The 14,767-nt window shown below is 45.6% G+C and overlaps 1 protein-coding gene across 4 annotated transcripts in view; it reads left to right on the top strand.

Moving 5' to 3' along the window:
* Nucleotides 1-11,764: 11,764 nt before the first annotated feature.
* The window catches only part of GUCY2F (guanylate cyclase 2F, retinal), a 42,522-nt gene continuing 39,519 nt past the window's right edge, over nt 11,765-14,767 (top strand). For all 4 annotated transcript variants that reach the window (XM_048294752.1, XM_048294750.1, XM_048294751.1 and 1 more), the window contains exons 1-2: nt 11,765-12,248; nt 13,167-13,969. In XM_048294752.1, coding sequence (XP_048150709.1) covers nt 13,231-13,969 — 739 coding nt within the window. In that variant the 5' untranslated portion in view covers nt 11,765-12,248; nt 13,167-13,230. The remainder of the gene's footprint in view (nt 12,249-13,166; nt 13,970-14,767) is intronic.

Genomic DNA, 14,767 nt, shown 5'->3' with positions numbered 1-14,767 from the left:
CCCCACATCCTCTCCACCCCCTGGCTCCCAAATGCCAGGTTCTGATGTTCTGCGCTCCCCCAGTGCAGCTCCAGATAAAACCCTGGGCCCCTCAGTGTTCTGTGTTCTTTGTCCCTGGGTCCCTTCAAGTGGGGACTCCAATAAACCCCTTGGAACTCCATACAAAGGACCCCTCCAGCCTCTTTGTCTCTGGCGATGCTGCAGGAGCTGTCCGGCTCTGTGTGTGTGAGTGGCTGTGAGTATCCACCAGCTCCGGTGTGTCAGGGGGTGTCTGAGCACGTTCATGCGGCACCCCCAGAGCTGCTCCGACAGGGACGCGATCGGGACGGACGCGGCGCTCTTTCCACCCCTCAACTCATGCACTGTGTCAGACTCTCTGATGTGGTTTGAAAGGACAAATGAAGACTGCCCTGGCAAGGGTTGGAGTCTGGGCTCAGATCCATGCGGAACCTCTTGGTCTCCAATGGGAAGCAAAGGCCAATGAAGCTGGAACCATGGAAAGTCAGAAACAGCCCATGAGAGTTGTGGCAGTTTAGGACAGGGCTTTTCTGACCCTCCTCTGATAAATCTCCTTGCAGTTCTCTGTACAGACACCCACAGACATTTGTGCCACTGCATCTGCCCATAGGCAATCCCAGTGGTTCCTAGGACAGCAGTTTTCCTGCTTTCCCAGATCTGGATGTTTCTCTTTTTCTCCCATGGCTCTGAGCATTCAAGATTTCCCTTCTGGTTTGCAGAGCTCTCAGCAGTGACTGCCTGTGCCTCGTGTCTGCTCCCCATCCACAGCAGTGCTGGAGGTATCAGAGCAACACACTGTCAGCCTGAGAGGCTTATCATTATCAGCTTAGGAGATGTAGGTAGGTCATCAGGGAATTTTAATCAGCAGAGACACTTTCACATCCAAAGAGACAAAGATATTATCAATTCTCTTAAATGGACACCAGAAGAGATGAGCTGCAGCTCTTGGGACTCTTCCTTTCTTCATCCTGTCCGAAATAAATTGTTCCACGAAATGCAGTGATGCCATGCTGATCCCCAACTGTTAATGCCCTGGTTTTTAAGCCACAGATGTCCTTAGAAAGTCAACTTTCTCTGAAGGCTTCTCTTTTCCATGAGGAACATGCTGTGTATTTCTCTCACTGCTCTGGAAGGCACCATTCATGATGGCCACATGGAAAAGCTATACCAGGACACAGCAGGCTGCTGGTATTTTAAAATGCCTGTCTCTCTTCTGGGTCAATGCTTATTTCCACTGGTAGTTTTGATCTGTTCTCCTCTCCTTCTCTCTGAGGGCATTCCTCACTTGCCCTGCTGTAGCATTCCATGCTGTGCAGCAGCAGCTAATGGGGACTTAGTGACGTGTTAGCCTGGATGTGTGTGTTTCAGATGAAGGGATTAATACCTGGGGGCTCACTTGGGAATCCTGCAGACAGCAGGTTTGAAACACGGCAAGCTTTATTCTTTGTCTTGCTTCTGTCAATATCTTGATTAAATTGTAATTCCACTAAAAAAAATCACACTGTTGGCATGAAGGTGGATAAGAGAAATTGATTATTTCATTTTTTTCTCCCTTCTGTGGTTAGTTGAATTGCAGGTATTGCTGTTTGGGTGGCAGTTAGGACTAATTACTTCTATAGCCCCAGAAGGCAAAGAAAAAGTGAACCTGGGGTGTGTTTCACTCTGTTTTCTCTGGTCTTGCTGAAGAGTTAAAGCATGTGTTTAACAGATATGTTACTCTAGATGGGTTAATTGAGTTTGAGCAGCTCTACAAAATAACCATCTGCAACCATCCATGTGGTTTAAATGTCCCTTGGAAACAGTCATGTCAAGAGTTGCCTTTGTAAATGATAATTAACAGACACCAAAATGTAGGTGTGCTCTGAAACCAGGTACATTGACCCTCATTAAGTTTTGTCCTGGCTCTGGAAATGATGAAAGTATTTCCTTTAGAGAGGCAAGGTTGTCAGAAAGGCTTTAAATACAGTTTTTAAAAATGCCAGTAATCCTTCAGATTAGCTTTTCTGTCAGTCTGAAATAGGGCTAGTTAAATTCCAGCGAATTGAGCAGGCAGTGGTCCAACCCTGTGGATACAGAGGGGATTAGTGGGACGGCTGGAGCAGGGCATAGGCTTTTCATGGAAGAGGGCTTTGCAGGGAGTCAACAGAGGCAGGCTGCAGAAAGGCAGTGACTGTCCTGCCACAATGCAATGCAAAGCTGTTGCCAGACACTGCCAGAGCAGCCCAGGGGATATATATACATATATATGTTATACATACATATATACACACACATAAGAAGGATGTAGACCTGTTGGAGTGAGTCCAGAGGAAGCCATAAAGGTGCACAGAGGGCTGGAGCACCTCTGCTATGGAGACAGGCTGAGAGAACTAGAGTTGTTCAACCTCGAGAAGGAATGGCTTTGGGGATCCTTTAGAGCCCCTTCCAGTACATAAGGGGGCTACAAGAGAGCTGGAGAGGGACTTCTAACAAGGCCATGGAGTGACTGATAGGACAAGGGGGAATGGCTTCAAACTGATGGAGGGCAGGGTGAGATTAGATATTGGTCAGGCAGTTTTCCCTTGTGAGGGTGGTGAGGTAGTGGCATAGGCTAGCCAGAGAAGCTGTGAAAGTGTTCAAGGCCAGGTTGGATGGGGCTTTAAGCAACCTGGTCTAGTGGAAGGTGTCTCTGCCCATGGCAGGGGAGCTGGAACTAGATGGTCTTGAAGGTCCCTTCCAACTCAAACTGTTCTGTGATTCTACGGCTCTGTGAACTGAAGATATATATGTATATATCTATATATGTAGCTGAAGCAGAAGAGATGAAGACATCAGGTTGCTGGAGGCTGCTGCCTACTGAGACCTTCCATCTACCCAGGGAAGTTCACACCTAGCTCATGCTCCATAGTAAATAACCAGTTAATTCATTGATTTATGAATTTTCTGTAGCTCCTAATTATGCCAAGACATCTGGGTATCATGATAACAGAGAACAAATTTCCTCATAGGCAAGGTGAAAGCTGGAGGAAGGTGTAAGACCAATACTGGGTGGCCTGTGCTGTGGTACAGTATCCAAGATAAAGTCTGTCCAGCAGACATTTGAAAGGTCAGATATTTAGATAGGATTGTAAAAATGGTATTTTCTTCAAGCTGCCAAAGATGCCAGAGTCTGGGAAAGACCGATTGGGATAGAACAAGTTTTAGTGCAATTTCCTCTATAGGGTTTGTAAAGATATCGTGCAATGAAAATGCAACTCACTATAATTTCCAGGTTTTCTTTTAGGGATAAATACAAGTTAACAGATCAGGCAGGATGTGATGAAGGCTCCAGAGAGATTATGTGGTTATGGGACAGTTTGCAATATAGCATAGTTCTAAGGGTTAGGGTTATGGTAATGCCTAGGGTTAGGGTTCAGAAAACCCCAAAGCCCAGAGCTCCAGGGACACTGACAATGCGAAAGGCATGCCAAAGGGAGCGCGGCACTGCCCCAACATTGCAGCTACTGTGTCTTCCTGACTGGAACTCAGCTCAGCCCCGTGCTGTTTCTTTGGCTGTGCCTAGGATTAGGGTTTGGGTTAGGCTTAGGGCTAGGGTTAGGCCTAGGGTTAGGGTTCAGGAAACCAGAAAGCCCAGAGCTCCAGGGACACTGACAATGCAAAAGGCATGCCAAGGGAAGCACGGCACTGCCCCAACATTGCAGCCCCGGTGCCCTCCTCACTGGAACCCACCTTAGCCCAATGCTGTGTCTTAGGCTGTGCCTAGGGCTAGGGTTAGGGTTCCACCTAGGCTTAGGGTTCAGAAAACTGCAAAGCCCAGAGCTCCAGGGACACTGACAATGCGAAAGGCATCCCAAGGGGAGTTCGACATTGCCCCAACATTGCAGCTTCAGTGACTTCCTCATTGGAACCCTCCTCTGCCCAAAGTTGTTTCTTAGGCTGCGCCTTGGGCTAGGGTTAGGATTAGGGTTAGGGTTGCGCCTAGGGTTAGGGTGCTACAGTAGGGATTACTGTAACACGCATAACAAACAAGGCAGCCCGTGGAAAAGAAATATATATAGGCTGATTCTTGATAGACATTTCAGAGATGTTTATTTCTCCAGCTGCATGGCCAGAGCTCTGCTGAGGAACTCTTACAGTCATGGGACCAGAGGGTCCTTGCCCATGCAGGGGAACACAAAACAACCAATGGGGAATGAGTCTGACCACGGGCTCAGGAAACCCTGTGCCTCCCCTCAGGGCCCCTCTCCCAGGAATACATGGCGGGGGGAAGGGACCCCGACATTTCACCCGTTTTATTTTAATAAAAGGAGAATGAAAACAACTGGGTAAACATAACAAGAACAGTTTTAAAACAAAACAAGCCACCCTCCTGAGCCTTTAAATGTCCAAAGTGATTCTCTGGAACATCTTAAGGGTGTCAGAAGGGAGACAGGACTCTCTGAGCATGCTTTGTGGGGAAACTGAGGCAGGAGAGGGCTTAATTTCTTCCCTCCCCCTTTTCATCCCCCCGTCGGCATTGGAGAGGAGTTGTAGGGAAAGGGAATTGTATAGGGAAGCCATGGGGTGAAAAACAGATTAGGAATAAACTGGGGATGGGGTAAACTTAGGAAGGGGTTCATATTGGGTATACGGTAAAAGGGGAAAGTAGGTTGTGGGTAGGGAAGTTGCTGGGATGGATATTTTTTATAATTTTGTGTGTAACGGCTGCCTTTGACTGGAATACCCCCAGGCCCAGTAACATTCGCTGCTTGTAAACCCTTCTTTCCTTGTACTACATCAAATTGTACAACTTCCCCATCTCCTACACTTTGCAGGTAATTTTTAGGGTTATTCCTTTTAATGGAAGTTCTATGGATGAATAAATCTTCCCCCGTATTATCTCATGTTGTAAATCCATAGTTGTTTTTGACATTGTACCATTTCACAGTTTCTGTGATTTTTGTGGCTACAACTTCTCCTATCACGTCCTTGCGTGTTTGTCGTGGCTGCTGGTCCCGCGTGGCCGCTGCCTCGCTGACTCCAACGTCTTGGTTGGGCCCCTGCGTTGTGGCTGCTCCGCGCGGCGCTGCTCTGGCGCGTGTCTGGGCTCTGCGCGGCCCCGCGTTGCCATCGCCGCTGGCCCCACGCCCTGTGAGCGGTTCCACTCCGCAAACTCCACGCTGCTTTGAGAGCGGCCCCGTTTTGGCTTGGCGCTGTGCTGCGCGGCTTCTCGTGTCGCTGTGGAAACTGCCGTTTCTCCCTCCATAGACCTCTCCTAGCCCTGTGCTCAGAGCAGGCTTCCACGCCGACCCCCAGTTCCTGGCTGCCTGTGGCCCATGGCACCCGCGGTGCCGGCGGCGTCGCTCCCTCACTCGCGGTCGCGTGGCAGGGGACCCCGAGACAGGGATGGGGTCCGCAATAAGGCGTGCGCTCCCGAGGGGGCTGGGCGCATCCAGTGCAGGCACCTCCGCCGGCACGGCTGCAGTCACGCGCTCCTGGGATGGCCAGGGATTATGGCCATCCTCTGCTCTAGGGGTAATAGGACCATACAAATGCTCCTCAAGAGCTTCACTGATTACAATTAATCCACGGAGAGCTTCTGTTGCTAGTCCATGTTTTGTTTGATCCCTTATCTTATCCCAGATCTCGTACCAAAAGCACCCCTGACTAGTTCCAGGAAGATCAATATCAAAAAGTAAGCCTCGAGAAATACAGAAGAAATTTTAGAAAAGCCAGTTAAAAAAATGTTTTAGATCTCCCGGAACAAATACTTTCTTGTTTTATTGTTCAAGGATTCCTTTAACTTCTAGATACATTTCTTTCTGTGGTTCAGAGAGCCGCCTTTCCCATGATTCTTCCACAGTCCAGAGAGAATATCCAAACCAAGGTGAAAAGAGAGAGATCTAGAGTGGTTTTTACTCATGAATTTTCTGTCCTTAGGGATCGGTGTCTTGCCTGCATTCTCCACCATTTGCTACAGTGAGGATTACTGTAACACGCATAACAAACAAGGCAGCCCGTGGAAAAGAAATATATATGGACTGATTCTTGATAGATGTTTCAGAGATGTTTATTTCTCCAGCCGCATGGCTGGGGCTCTGCCGAGGAACTCCTACAGTCACGGGACCAGAGGGTCCTTGCCCGCGCAGGGGAACACAAAACAACCAATCGTGAACGAGTTTGACCAGGGGCTAGGAAACCCCATGCCTCCCCTCAGGGCCCCTCTCCCAGGACTACATGGCGGGGGGAAGGGACCCCGACATTAGGGTTCAGAAAACCGCAAAGCCCAGAGCTCCAGGGACACTGACAATGCGAAAGGCATGTTAAGGGGAACGCGGCACTGCCCCAACATTGCAGCCTTTAAATGTCTTCCTCATTGGAATCCCACCTCAGCCCAGTGCTGTTTCTTAGGCTGCGCCTTGGGCTAGGGTTAGGGTTAGGGTCAGGGTTCAGAAATCCAAAAAGCCCAGAGCTCCAGGGACAGTGATAATGCAAAAGGCATGCCAAATGGAGCACGGCACTGCCCCAACATTGCAACATTTGTTTCCTCCTCACTGGAACTTGTCTCCACCCAATGCTGTTTCTTAGACTGCGCCTAGGGCTAGGGTTAGGGTTACGCCTAGGGTAAGGGTTCAGAAAACCACAAAGCCCAGATCTCCAGAGTCACTGACAATGGGAAAGGCATGCCAAGGAGAGCGCGGTACTGCCCCAGCCTTCCAGCATTCATTTCTTCCTCATCGGAACTTGTCTCAGCCCAATGCTGTTTCTTTGGCTGTGCCTAGGTCTAGGGTTAGGGCTGGGTTTCAAGTGATGCCTAAGTTTATGGTTCACGAAACCATAAATCCCAGAGCTCCAGGCAGACTGATAATGCAAATGGAATGTTTGGCAGAGCACGTCGCTTCCCTAGCCTTGCTTGTTGTTTTCTTGGCACTCGTCTCCACCTAATGCCATTTGTCCAGCTCTGACTGTGGTTATGGTGAGGGTTAGGGTTACGCCTAGGGTTAGGGTTTAGAAACCCACCAAGCCCAGACCTCCAGGGACACTGACTATGGAAAGGCATGCCTAGGAGAGCATGACGCTTTCCCAGTCTTGCTCTCACCTCTTCTTTCTGCCTTGCACTTGCCTCAGCCCAATGCCAGATTCCTGGCTCTACTTCGGCTTAGGGTTAGGGTTAGGTTAAGGCATCATGCAAAATGTCAGCAATTCATGAGTCCATTGACATATTAAGAAGTCCTGTTATCATTCACTGTGTGCAGGCTTGGCTTAAGTCCATCATTCTTTGTCTGCCATACGATTTATGGTGATTTTTTTTGTTTTGTTGGTTTGGTGTTGGGTCTTTTTTTGCTGCACTTCATTTAAGCAATTTACTTTTAAAATATCCATGGAATGACAAGCTTCCCAAACTCTGCAGTTGCTGTGTGGTTTTGCTGTTTCCCTGAGGTTTTCCGTTGAGGCCACTGATAAAATTGCAGTTGTCTCTGAGTGTGTTCGTTTATGGTGGGATAGAGTTAGCTTTCTTTCCTGTGGCTGGTATGGGATTATTTTGGATTTGTGCTGAACACAGAGTTGATAATATAGAGCTGTTTTTGTTGTTGCTGAGCAGGGTTTGCACAGAGCCAAGGCCTTTGCTGCTTTTCATACTGTCATGCTTGTGGGGAAGTTGCGAGTGCCTAGGAGGGTGGGAGGTGACCTGTACAGCCTGTACAGGTGACCCCAACTGACCAAAGGGATATTCCAGATGGTGTGACATCATGGTCAGTGTATAAAGCAGAGGAAGAAGGGGGAAGGAGGGCCATTTGGAATGATGACATTTGTCTTCCCAAGTGATTGTCTACCTGTGGTGGGGCCCTGCTCTCCTGGAGATGGCTGAGCACCTGCCTGTCCATGGGAAGACACCTCCTTCAGTAGCTGGCTTTAACTTGCCCATTAAAAGCCCAGCCTGGCTAAGCCTCATGTAAAAAAAAAATATGAACAGTAGCCACTTCTTAGGTTGAATCATAGCTGTATAGCTGTATGCTAAGAGGTTTGGAAATGTCCCCTGAAGAGGTGTGTTCCTCTGTGTATTGCTGTATAATGAGCTTCTGGAAACAAGGCTGTCAAATTAAATACTCAGGTTTTAATGCCTAAATAAATACATGTATAAATATCTCATCCGGTGTTATGAGACTCTTTCCTGCCAGCTCTAATATTAACTATCTAAACCTGCAACATCATATATTCCACTAATGCCAGTGCCAGAGACGTGAAATTTCACAGGCTACAAAAAAAGTTTCCAAGAAAATCAAATAAATCTAGCCATTTTGGGAAAGAAGTGGACTCACTTGAACTTGACTGCAGGACACAGGGATGACCTGTTGGTGCTCTGATGCAAATCAGATAATCTGGGAAAAAACACTTTCAAAATGCTTGACTGCATCTTGCAAACAGGATAATATGCCACAGCGGGACAATACTTCCCAAAAATCCCAGTCTCGCCTAAACCATGGGATATCAAATACTTCCTGTGCTGAAGAGTCAAGAAAGTGAGCTCAGGTTGGGTTGACGTCGTGCAAACTCAAAGTCATGGAAAGGACAAAGTGGAGAGGAACTTCTAAAGAATGAAAGGGTGGAGGTTTACTAATGCCAGACCATGAGGCTGGACTGAAAATAAATCTTGTCTGTCCAATTTTACATAATTTTTGTAATTAAGTCACAATTCTGGCATGTAAGGTCAAGTGGTGTTTATTCCTGAATATCTATGAGCTGTCATCCTACTGAAAGCTGATATTGAAGAGAAAATTAGTGTTACATAGTCAATGTGTTTGCATCATAGGGAAAAAAATATTAATTGCTATTTTTACATAAAGCAGTAGATGAGGACGCTCCTTTGTTAGTGTTTTCTAGTGGAGCCTCTGGGATGTGACTTCTTTTCCCCCCAGTGCTGTTCAATAATGCTACCATATTATCTGGAAGAGAGAGAAAAATTGTTATTCATATAACTTGCAAATTGGCCCGGACCTCTGATTAAATTGAAGTATTAGAAAAGCACCTACTAAACCAGATGGGTTTGTAAACATCTGGGAATAAAAATTTATACCACACTTCCAAGGCAGATGTTTGGGTTAGGAGAGCAGAGAAGGGCTTAAAAACAGTGGTTCTGCAACTTTGTACATCCTAACTTAATAAAATTAAAGTAGAGAAAAATCGAATAGGTGATAAAAAATGCCATGACTCCTATATTCAGCATTAAAGAGTGAACCTCACTAATTGATACTGTTTTTAATTTAGCCAAAAGAAAGAAAATTAAAAATGAATGTCAAAAGAGCATTGCAAGGGTGGAATCCTGAAAGCATGCTCTGTGGCAAAAGTATTAATGAGCTGTTTATTTATTTTGTCCAGGGCATGACTAGGATGTGAGCTAATTACAGTGTGCAAATGTCTACAGGGAGGTGATATTTATTTTGCTTCCTGGGGTTTTTTTCTCAGGCAAAAGTAGAGTGAGAGCCAGCTGCAGGAAGCTGAAGCCAGACACCCTAGATGTTAAGTGGGTATTTTTAATGTTGAGGGTAATTAGCTCTTGGAATAACAGACATAGGAATGCAGTAGATCCTCCAAGGTTGGCGTTTTTAATTAGGGCTCAGAGGACGTGAAGAAAGCCTAATGTGAGTGTTGCCGTGCTGTTCTCCCTCAATTTCCTCTACAATCAGTTGAGATATGAGACTTTTCTTCAGGGAGAACAGAACATGAATCAAGCCTTTTCCCTATCTCTCTGCTGACAGCAGAGGTTTTTCCAGAGAAATCAGCTTTATTCAGCAGCACCCACTGGTATAATTCATTAAAAAACACATTTTATATCCAGGATGCTGGAAGAGCTCAGAGCAGCCGCAGCTCCTGGGAGGCTGCTTGGCCAGGCTGATGTGGGAGGTCATACTGAGTGATTAGAGCACCCTCTCCTGCTCTAAAAATTAAAAGCAGAGCGATACAACTGTGGCTTAACTGTCCCAAGGGAAATGTTTTGTCACTTACACACTTCAGTGAGCACTGAAGAGTGTTGGGAATTAATCTGATATGCAAAAAACACAGGATTGCAAAGAAATCTTTGCTTTCTGGTTGTGGCAGTAAAGACAAGCTGTAGATGGGAGAAAAAAAGCAAGGTTTGGAGCTACAGGCAGGATTTTAAACTTCAATGTTTATTTCAGCCAGATGAGTTACATAAATATTTGGGGTGGTTTTGCCTCAGCTGCTTGATTTACCATGTTTGTTTATTAGTGAAACCAATCAGGCAGTGCCAGGACATGAGCTTGTTTTGCAGGAGTAGGGGTGCTATCCCTTGACTTGGATACCCTGAGCTTGGGAGAGATGTGCTAGAACCGTTTGGGATAATCAGCTTTTCCTATGGAGGATGGATTACTGCCACAGCTAATACCTAATGGAAGGAGGGTCGTTACATCTGCAAACAAAAGGAGAAGAAAATGAGGACAGTGATAAAGTTTTCAACCCATCTGGCTATGGAAATATATGAATTGTTAAGGGTAGAGTAATTATGCTAATGAATAGACTGCCAAGGTTATTTTTTAATCTTTCATTGCTGAGATTTGAATGCTATAAACAAACATCCCTTAGAAGTGAGTCACTGGAGTTTTGAAGCTACTCCAGGAGACTTTGAGTCTGCTGACCTGAAGTGGAATTAAACTGTGCAGCCCCACTGTTGATAGAGAAAAAAATGAGATAGCAGTGAGCATATGGTATATGGATAGAGATATAGATATATCTGTATGTGGATAAATCAAACTTGTAAGTTCAAATAAAAAAAAAAAATTAAGACTCTCAACTGAAAAACTTCATTTAATGCTATGTTTTGAGTAAAACCCGGTGTCAAAACCTAATGCACTGGTACCATACAAAGCAGTGTTCTGAGTTCAGGCTTGACATTAGAGTGTGTCTTTGGCACTTTCCGAATATGAAGCTATTTTATAATCCCTGATAACTATGTTGAGCTGTAACAGTCTTCAATGAAACACATGCCCAGGAGCCTCCCTGGATCTGGACTGTGCAAGGAAATTAATGAATGGGAGGAAAATGAATGGAATTAACAGAAAGATCTGCTCTCTCCACTGCATCTGAAAGACTCTGTGGCTTCCCTCAATCATTAGTCATGAGGAGCTGCTCCTGAACTCATGCCAGTGAGATGTGTATAATTTATATGAAGTAGTTGAAGTTAATACTGCTAAAAGGTTGAATTACAAATTATTCCCTCTAGACCACAAATGGTGGACCTCTGACTGCAGCTAAACTATTGCAAAGGGCTTCCAAGCTGGGACAGGCATGGACACATTTGAGATTTTTCCAGGATGATAGTTGTATTGCCAGGTCCAGGGGGAAGGTGCCTGGGAAAGGTTTACTGGAGGGCTCAGCTCTAGGGAGGTATCTGCAGGACCCAGAGAAATAACCAAGAATGATAAAATAATGGAATAGTTTGTATTGGAAGAAACCGTTAAAGGTCATCTAGTCCAACTCCCAAGAAGACTTTGATGCAAGTGTAAAAAGCTCTGCGTGTGTCATGATGGGTACAAAAAAACCCAAGAAACAGAGAAAAGGGGAACATAGCACATCAGCAGAATGGTAAAGCCAAACCCAAATATTCTGCATACCCCAAACCTAAATAGCTCTTGTCTCAGTTGCTTATAGGGCAGAAGAGGAGTCATCTCTGCTGTGATGCAGAGAGACTTAAAGAGCTGTTCTGCAGGGGCCGATCCCAGGAGCTAAATCCCACTAATCCAAGGGCAGAGCCTTAAGATGCCATCCCTACAACTACTAGGTTAGATTGGAGTACAGCTCTGTACTGAGACAGTTCAGTGTGAGGCAGACTTGGACCTCTGCAAGACCTTCAAGAAACTAAGGGCTTGGGAGTTTGTAGGCCAAGCTGTGAAACCCTCAGGAGAGGAATGGCCCTTACCGAAAGGGACATAGGAAGCTTTTGACAAGGCACAGAGGATCCTGGAGCACCCACCCCGCTGGAATGGCCTGTGCACACAAGAAGTTGAAGGAGGTGGGCACCAAAGCAGGGGAAGCTGACCGTGCATTGCCTATCCTCGTGGTGGTGCCCACATGCAAGGACAACCACTGACACTGGAGAGAAGCTGCCCTGCTGTGGGTGGCTCCTTCTGGAGGTCTCCTTCCATCAGGCAGAGGACCTGTGTGTGTTTACAGCACACACTGCACTGCGGCGCTCTGCACGGTGTGTCCCGGTAGCTGACCATCCAGGATAAAAATACTTTTCCAGTAATGTACAGGTAAGCTGGAGTAAGGGGCCTGTTATTTTTAGAGCACAAACTTGCTGGGATCAGCAGTTTTCTAAGCCATGGGGTGACACTGCAGATGGAGGGGAGCCTGCTATGGCTTTGCTATTTCTGTGCTTGGCTGTGAAAGGGGAAATTGTTATTCAAAAAAAAAAACCCTGAACAACCCTATGCCTCCTAGTATTCAACCAAAAATATTTTAAGCCAAGAGTGTACACACAGCTTTTGACCTGACAGTTATTTAGCAGTTCTTTATCTAAATTCAAATCATAATCCTCCTTTTCCCTAATTTTCTGATTATCTGTTTATCCACCTTTCAATTTGCCTGGTTTAAGAGACTCTGCTATGAGTTGTCCTTGAAAAATTTTCCCAGGAAATTTTAAAGCTGTATGCACATACGTGCATATCCCTAACTATATGAATATATGGGTCTAGATATGTGTGTCTTTGTCTTTGTATGAGCTCTGATTCACATTCACAACCCACTGAGGATTTTTGAGGGAAGCTGATGGCCTAGTGCATTTCACCTTTTTATCTTCTTACATGGGTGTTTTTCTGCGTGACTTTGAAATTACCTTTCTTAGGAACCAGAAGCACAGTGTACCCATAGGTTGTACTTACTGCTGCAAACAAAGCAGACTCATTCTTCACTGCCTGGTTTCAGAATACATTGCAAAGCATATTAAAATGGTCATGTAAGCATGCATTTACGGGTTATGGCACATCCAATACTGGCTGGACAATCTTCTGCATGCTGAGGTGGCTGTGTGTCCATGTGTCTGTGCATGGGTTTGGCTCCTCAGAGACTTGTGCCTTGAGAGCTGTTGTGCAGTTTGGGCTGACTCATCTGTACCTATGTGCACGGAACAAATACCTATGATGAAAGGCAAACATAATCTACTTTCCTTCCAGTGTCTGGTGATGCTCTGCCTGGCTTCCTGAAGAACTTGGTGCAGATCTACTTGCCTGTAAAACCATGTCATTTCTCCTGTGGTGTCCTAACAGCTTCTTCTGGGTGCTGTCAAGGCACGTCAGATTGCATCACTTTAACACTGGAAATTCATTCAAAACATTTTTCCGGGCTTGCTGGTGGTTGCTCCTTGGAATAATCCTACTTTGCTCTCCAGCACATTGCTCTGTCTTTAAAATTGGACTGCTTGGACCCTGGAACTGTGACCCCTTCTTTTCCAAAGCCTTTCCCCATGTGGCTGCCAGGTTAGCTGTGGGACGAATAAGCAGAGACCCTTCACTAGATCTTGGCCACAGGCTGGATTATGTGATCCTGCAAGAAGAATGTGACACACCAAGAGCTCTGGTTAGATTCATTGACTTTGGAAAGCTTTCCTCAGCTTTCATAGGCCCTCTGAACCCTGGCTTCTGTGAGGTGGCTACACATTTAGGGGAAAACTGGAATAAAGCCATCTTCTCATGGATGTGCATCAATTATAAGCTGGATTCCATCATCCGTCATCCTGCATTTGCAAGGACTCTGCCCTCTCCAACCCAAGTTTTGTTTACAATAATGAAATATTTTAAGTGGGCTCATGTTGGCATCATTGCATCCAATGAGGATATTTGGATGTACACAGCCAAGGAGTTAGCAACAGTGCTCAGGAACCACGGGCTACCTGTAAGCATTGTTACATCTGTGCATAAGGGAGAAAAAGGCATTGAAGACACTTGGAACAAGATTAAAGAAGTTAATGACATCAAAAGTAAGTGCTTTGAGTCTCATTCCTTTTTAATTTTTTTTTTTTTTTGCCAGGGCAGGACCAATGGACATACTTTAGAGAATGAAAACTTAAAGTGGTTTAAGTCAAGGAGAATTTTATCTCTGGTCTTAATGCAGACAGGGCTTCACATAAAAGAATGCTGGACATTTTGTATGTGATGAAGATAGAGCAAAATAATCTACTACACCCTGAAAGATTGGGTCCAGCTTATCTGAAAAAAGTAATATTTAGTAGATGGTTCTCTGTGCTTGGCTAATGTAAAGAGGATTTCATACATAGGTTTTATATTAATGGTGATTTGTATTGTGGAATGTCAAAAATCAGTATCAATACCAAAAATCTCACTTTGATGCCATGTCCTGTGTTTCAGATCTTCCCACCAGACCATGGCCCCATGGCATTTTGCAGGAAAAGGCACAGACTTTGGGGCAGTCAAGCATAAACCAGATGTTTAAACACAACACAGTGTCCAACCTAAAATCTGTATATTTGGTGACAGGGCGAGTGCGTGAGTGGTTGGGCACTGCTTACAGCTGTGTGGTGTCTCAGAGCACACAGAGGGAAAGCTCAAGTCTTGATCAATGACAACAACAGCCACAACTGCCCATCATGTTAACCTGTGCCTCATCACCATCAAAATTTCTCTCCATTCCTTCTCCTTTACAGCTCCAGAAGTTGTTAATACTCACAGCCTCCTTTACTAGGTGTTACAGACCTCCAGACGTTGAACAAAATGGGTGTGACTCAGCTTCCTCAGCGTGTGACATCAGAATCTGACCT

This window comes from Corvus hawaiiensis, chromosome 2 (genome assembly GCF_020740725.1).
Source record: "Corvus hawaiiensis isolate bCorHaw1 chromosome 2, bCorHaw1.pri.cur, whole genome shotgun sequence".
NCBI lineage: Eukaryota > Metazoa > Chordata > Aves > Passeriformes > Corvidae > Corvus > Corvus hawaiiensis.
This window is presented reverse-complemented; position numbering and strand designations above follow the sequence as displayed.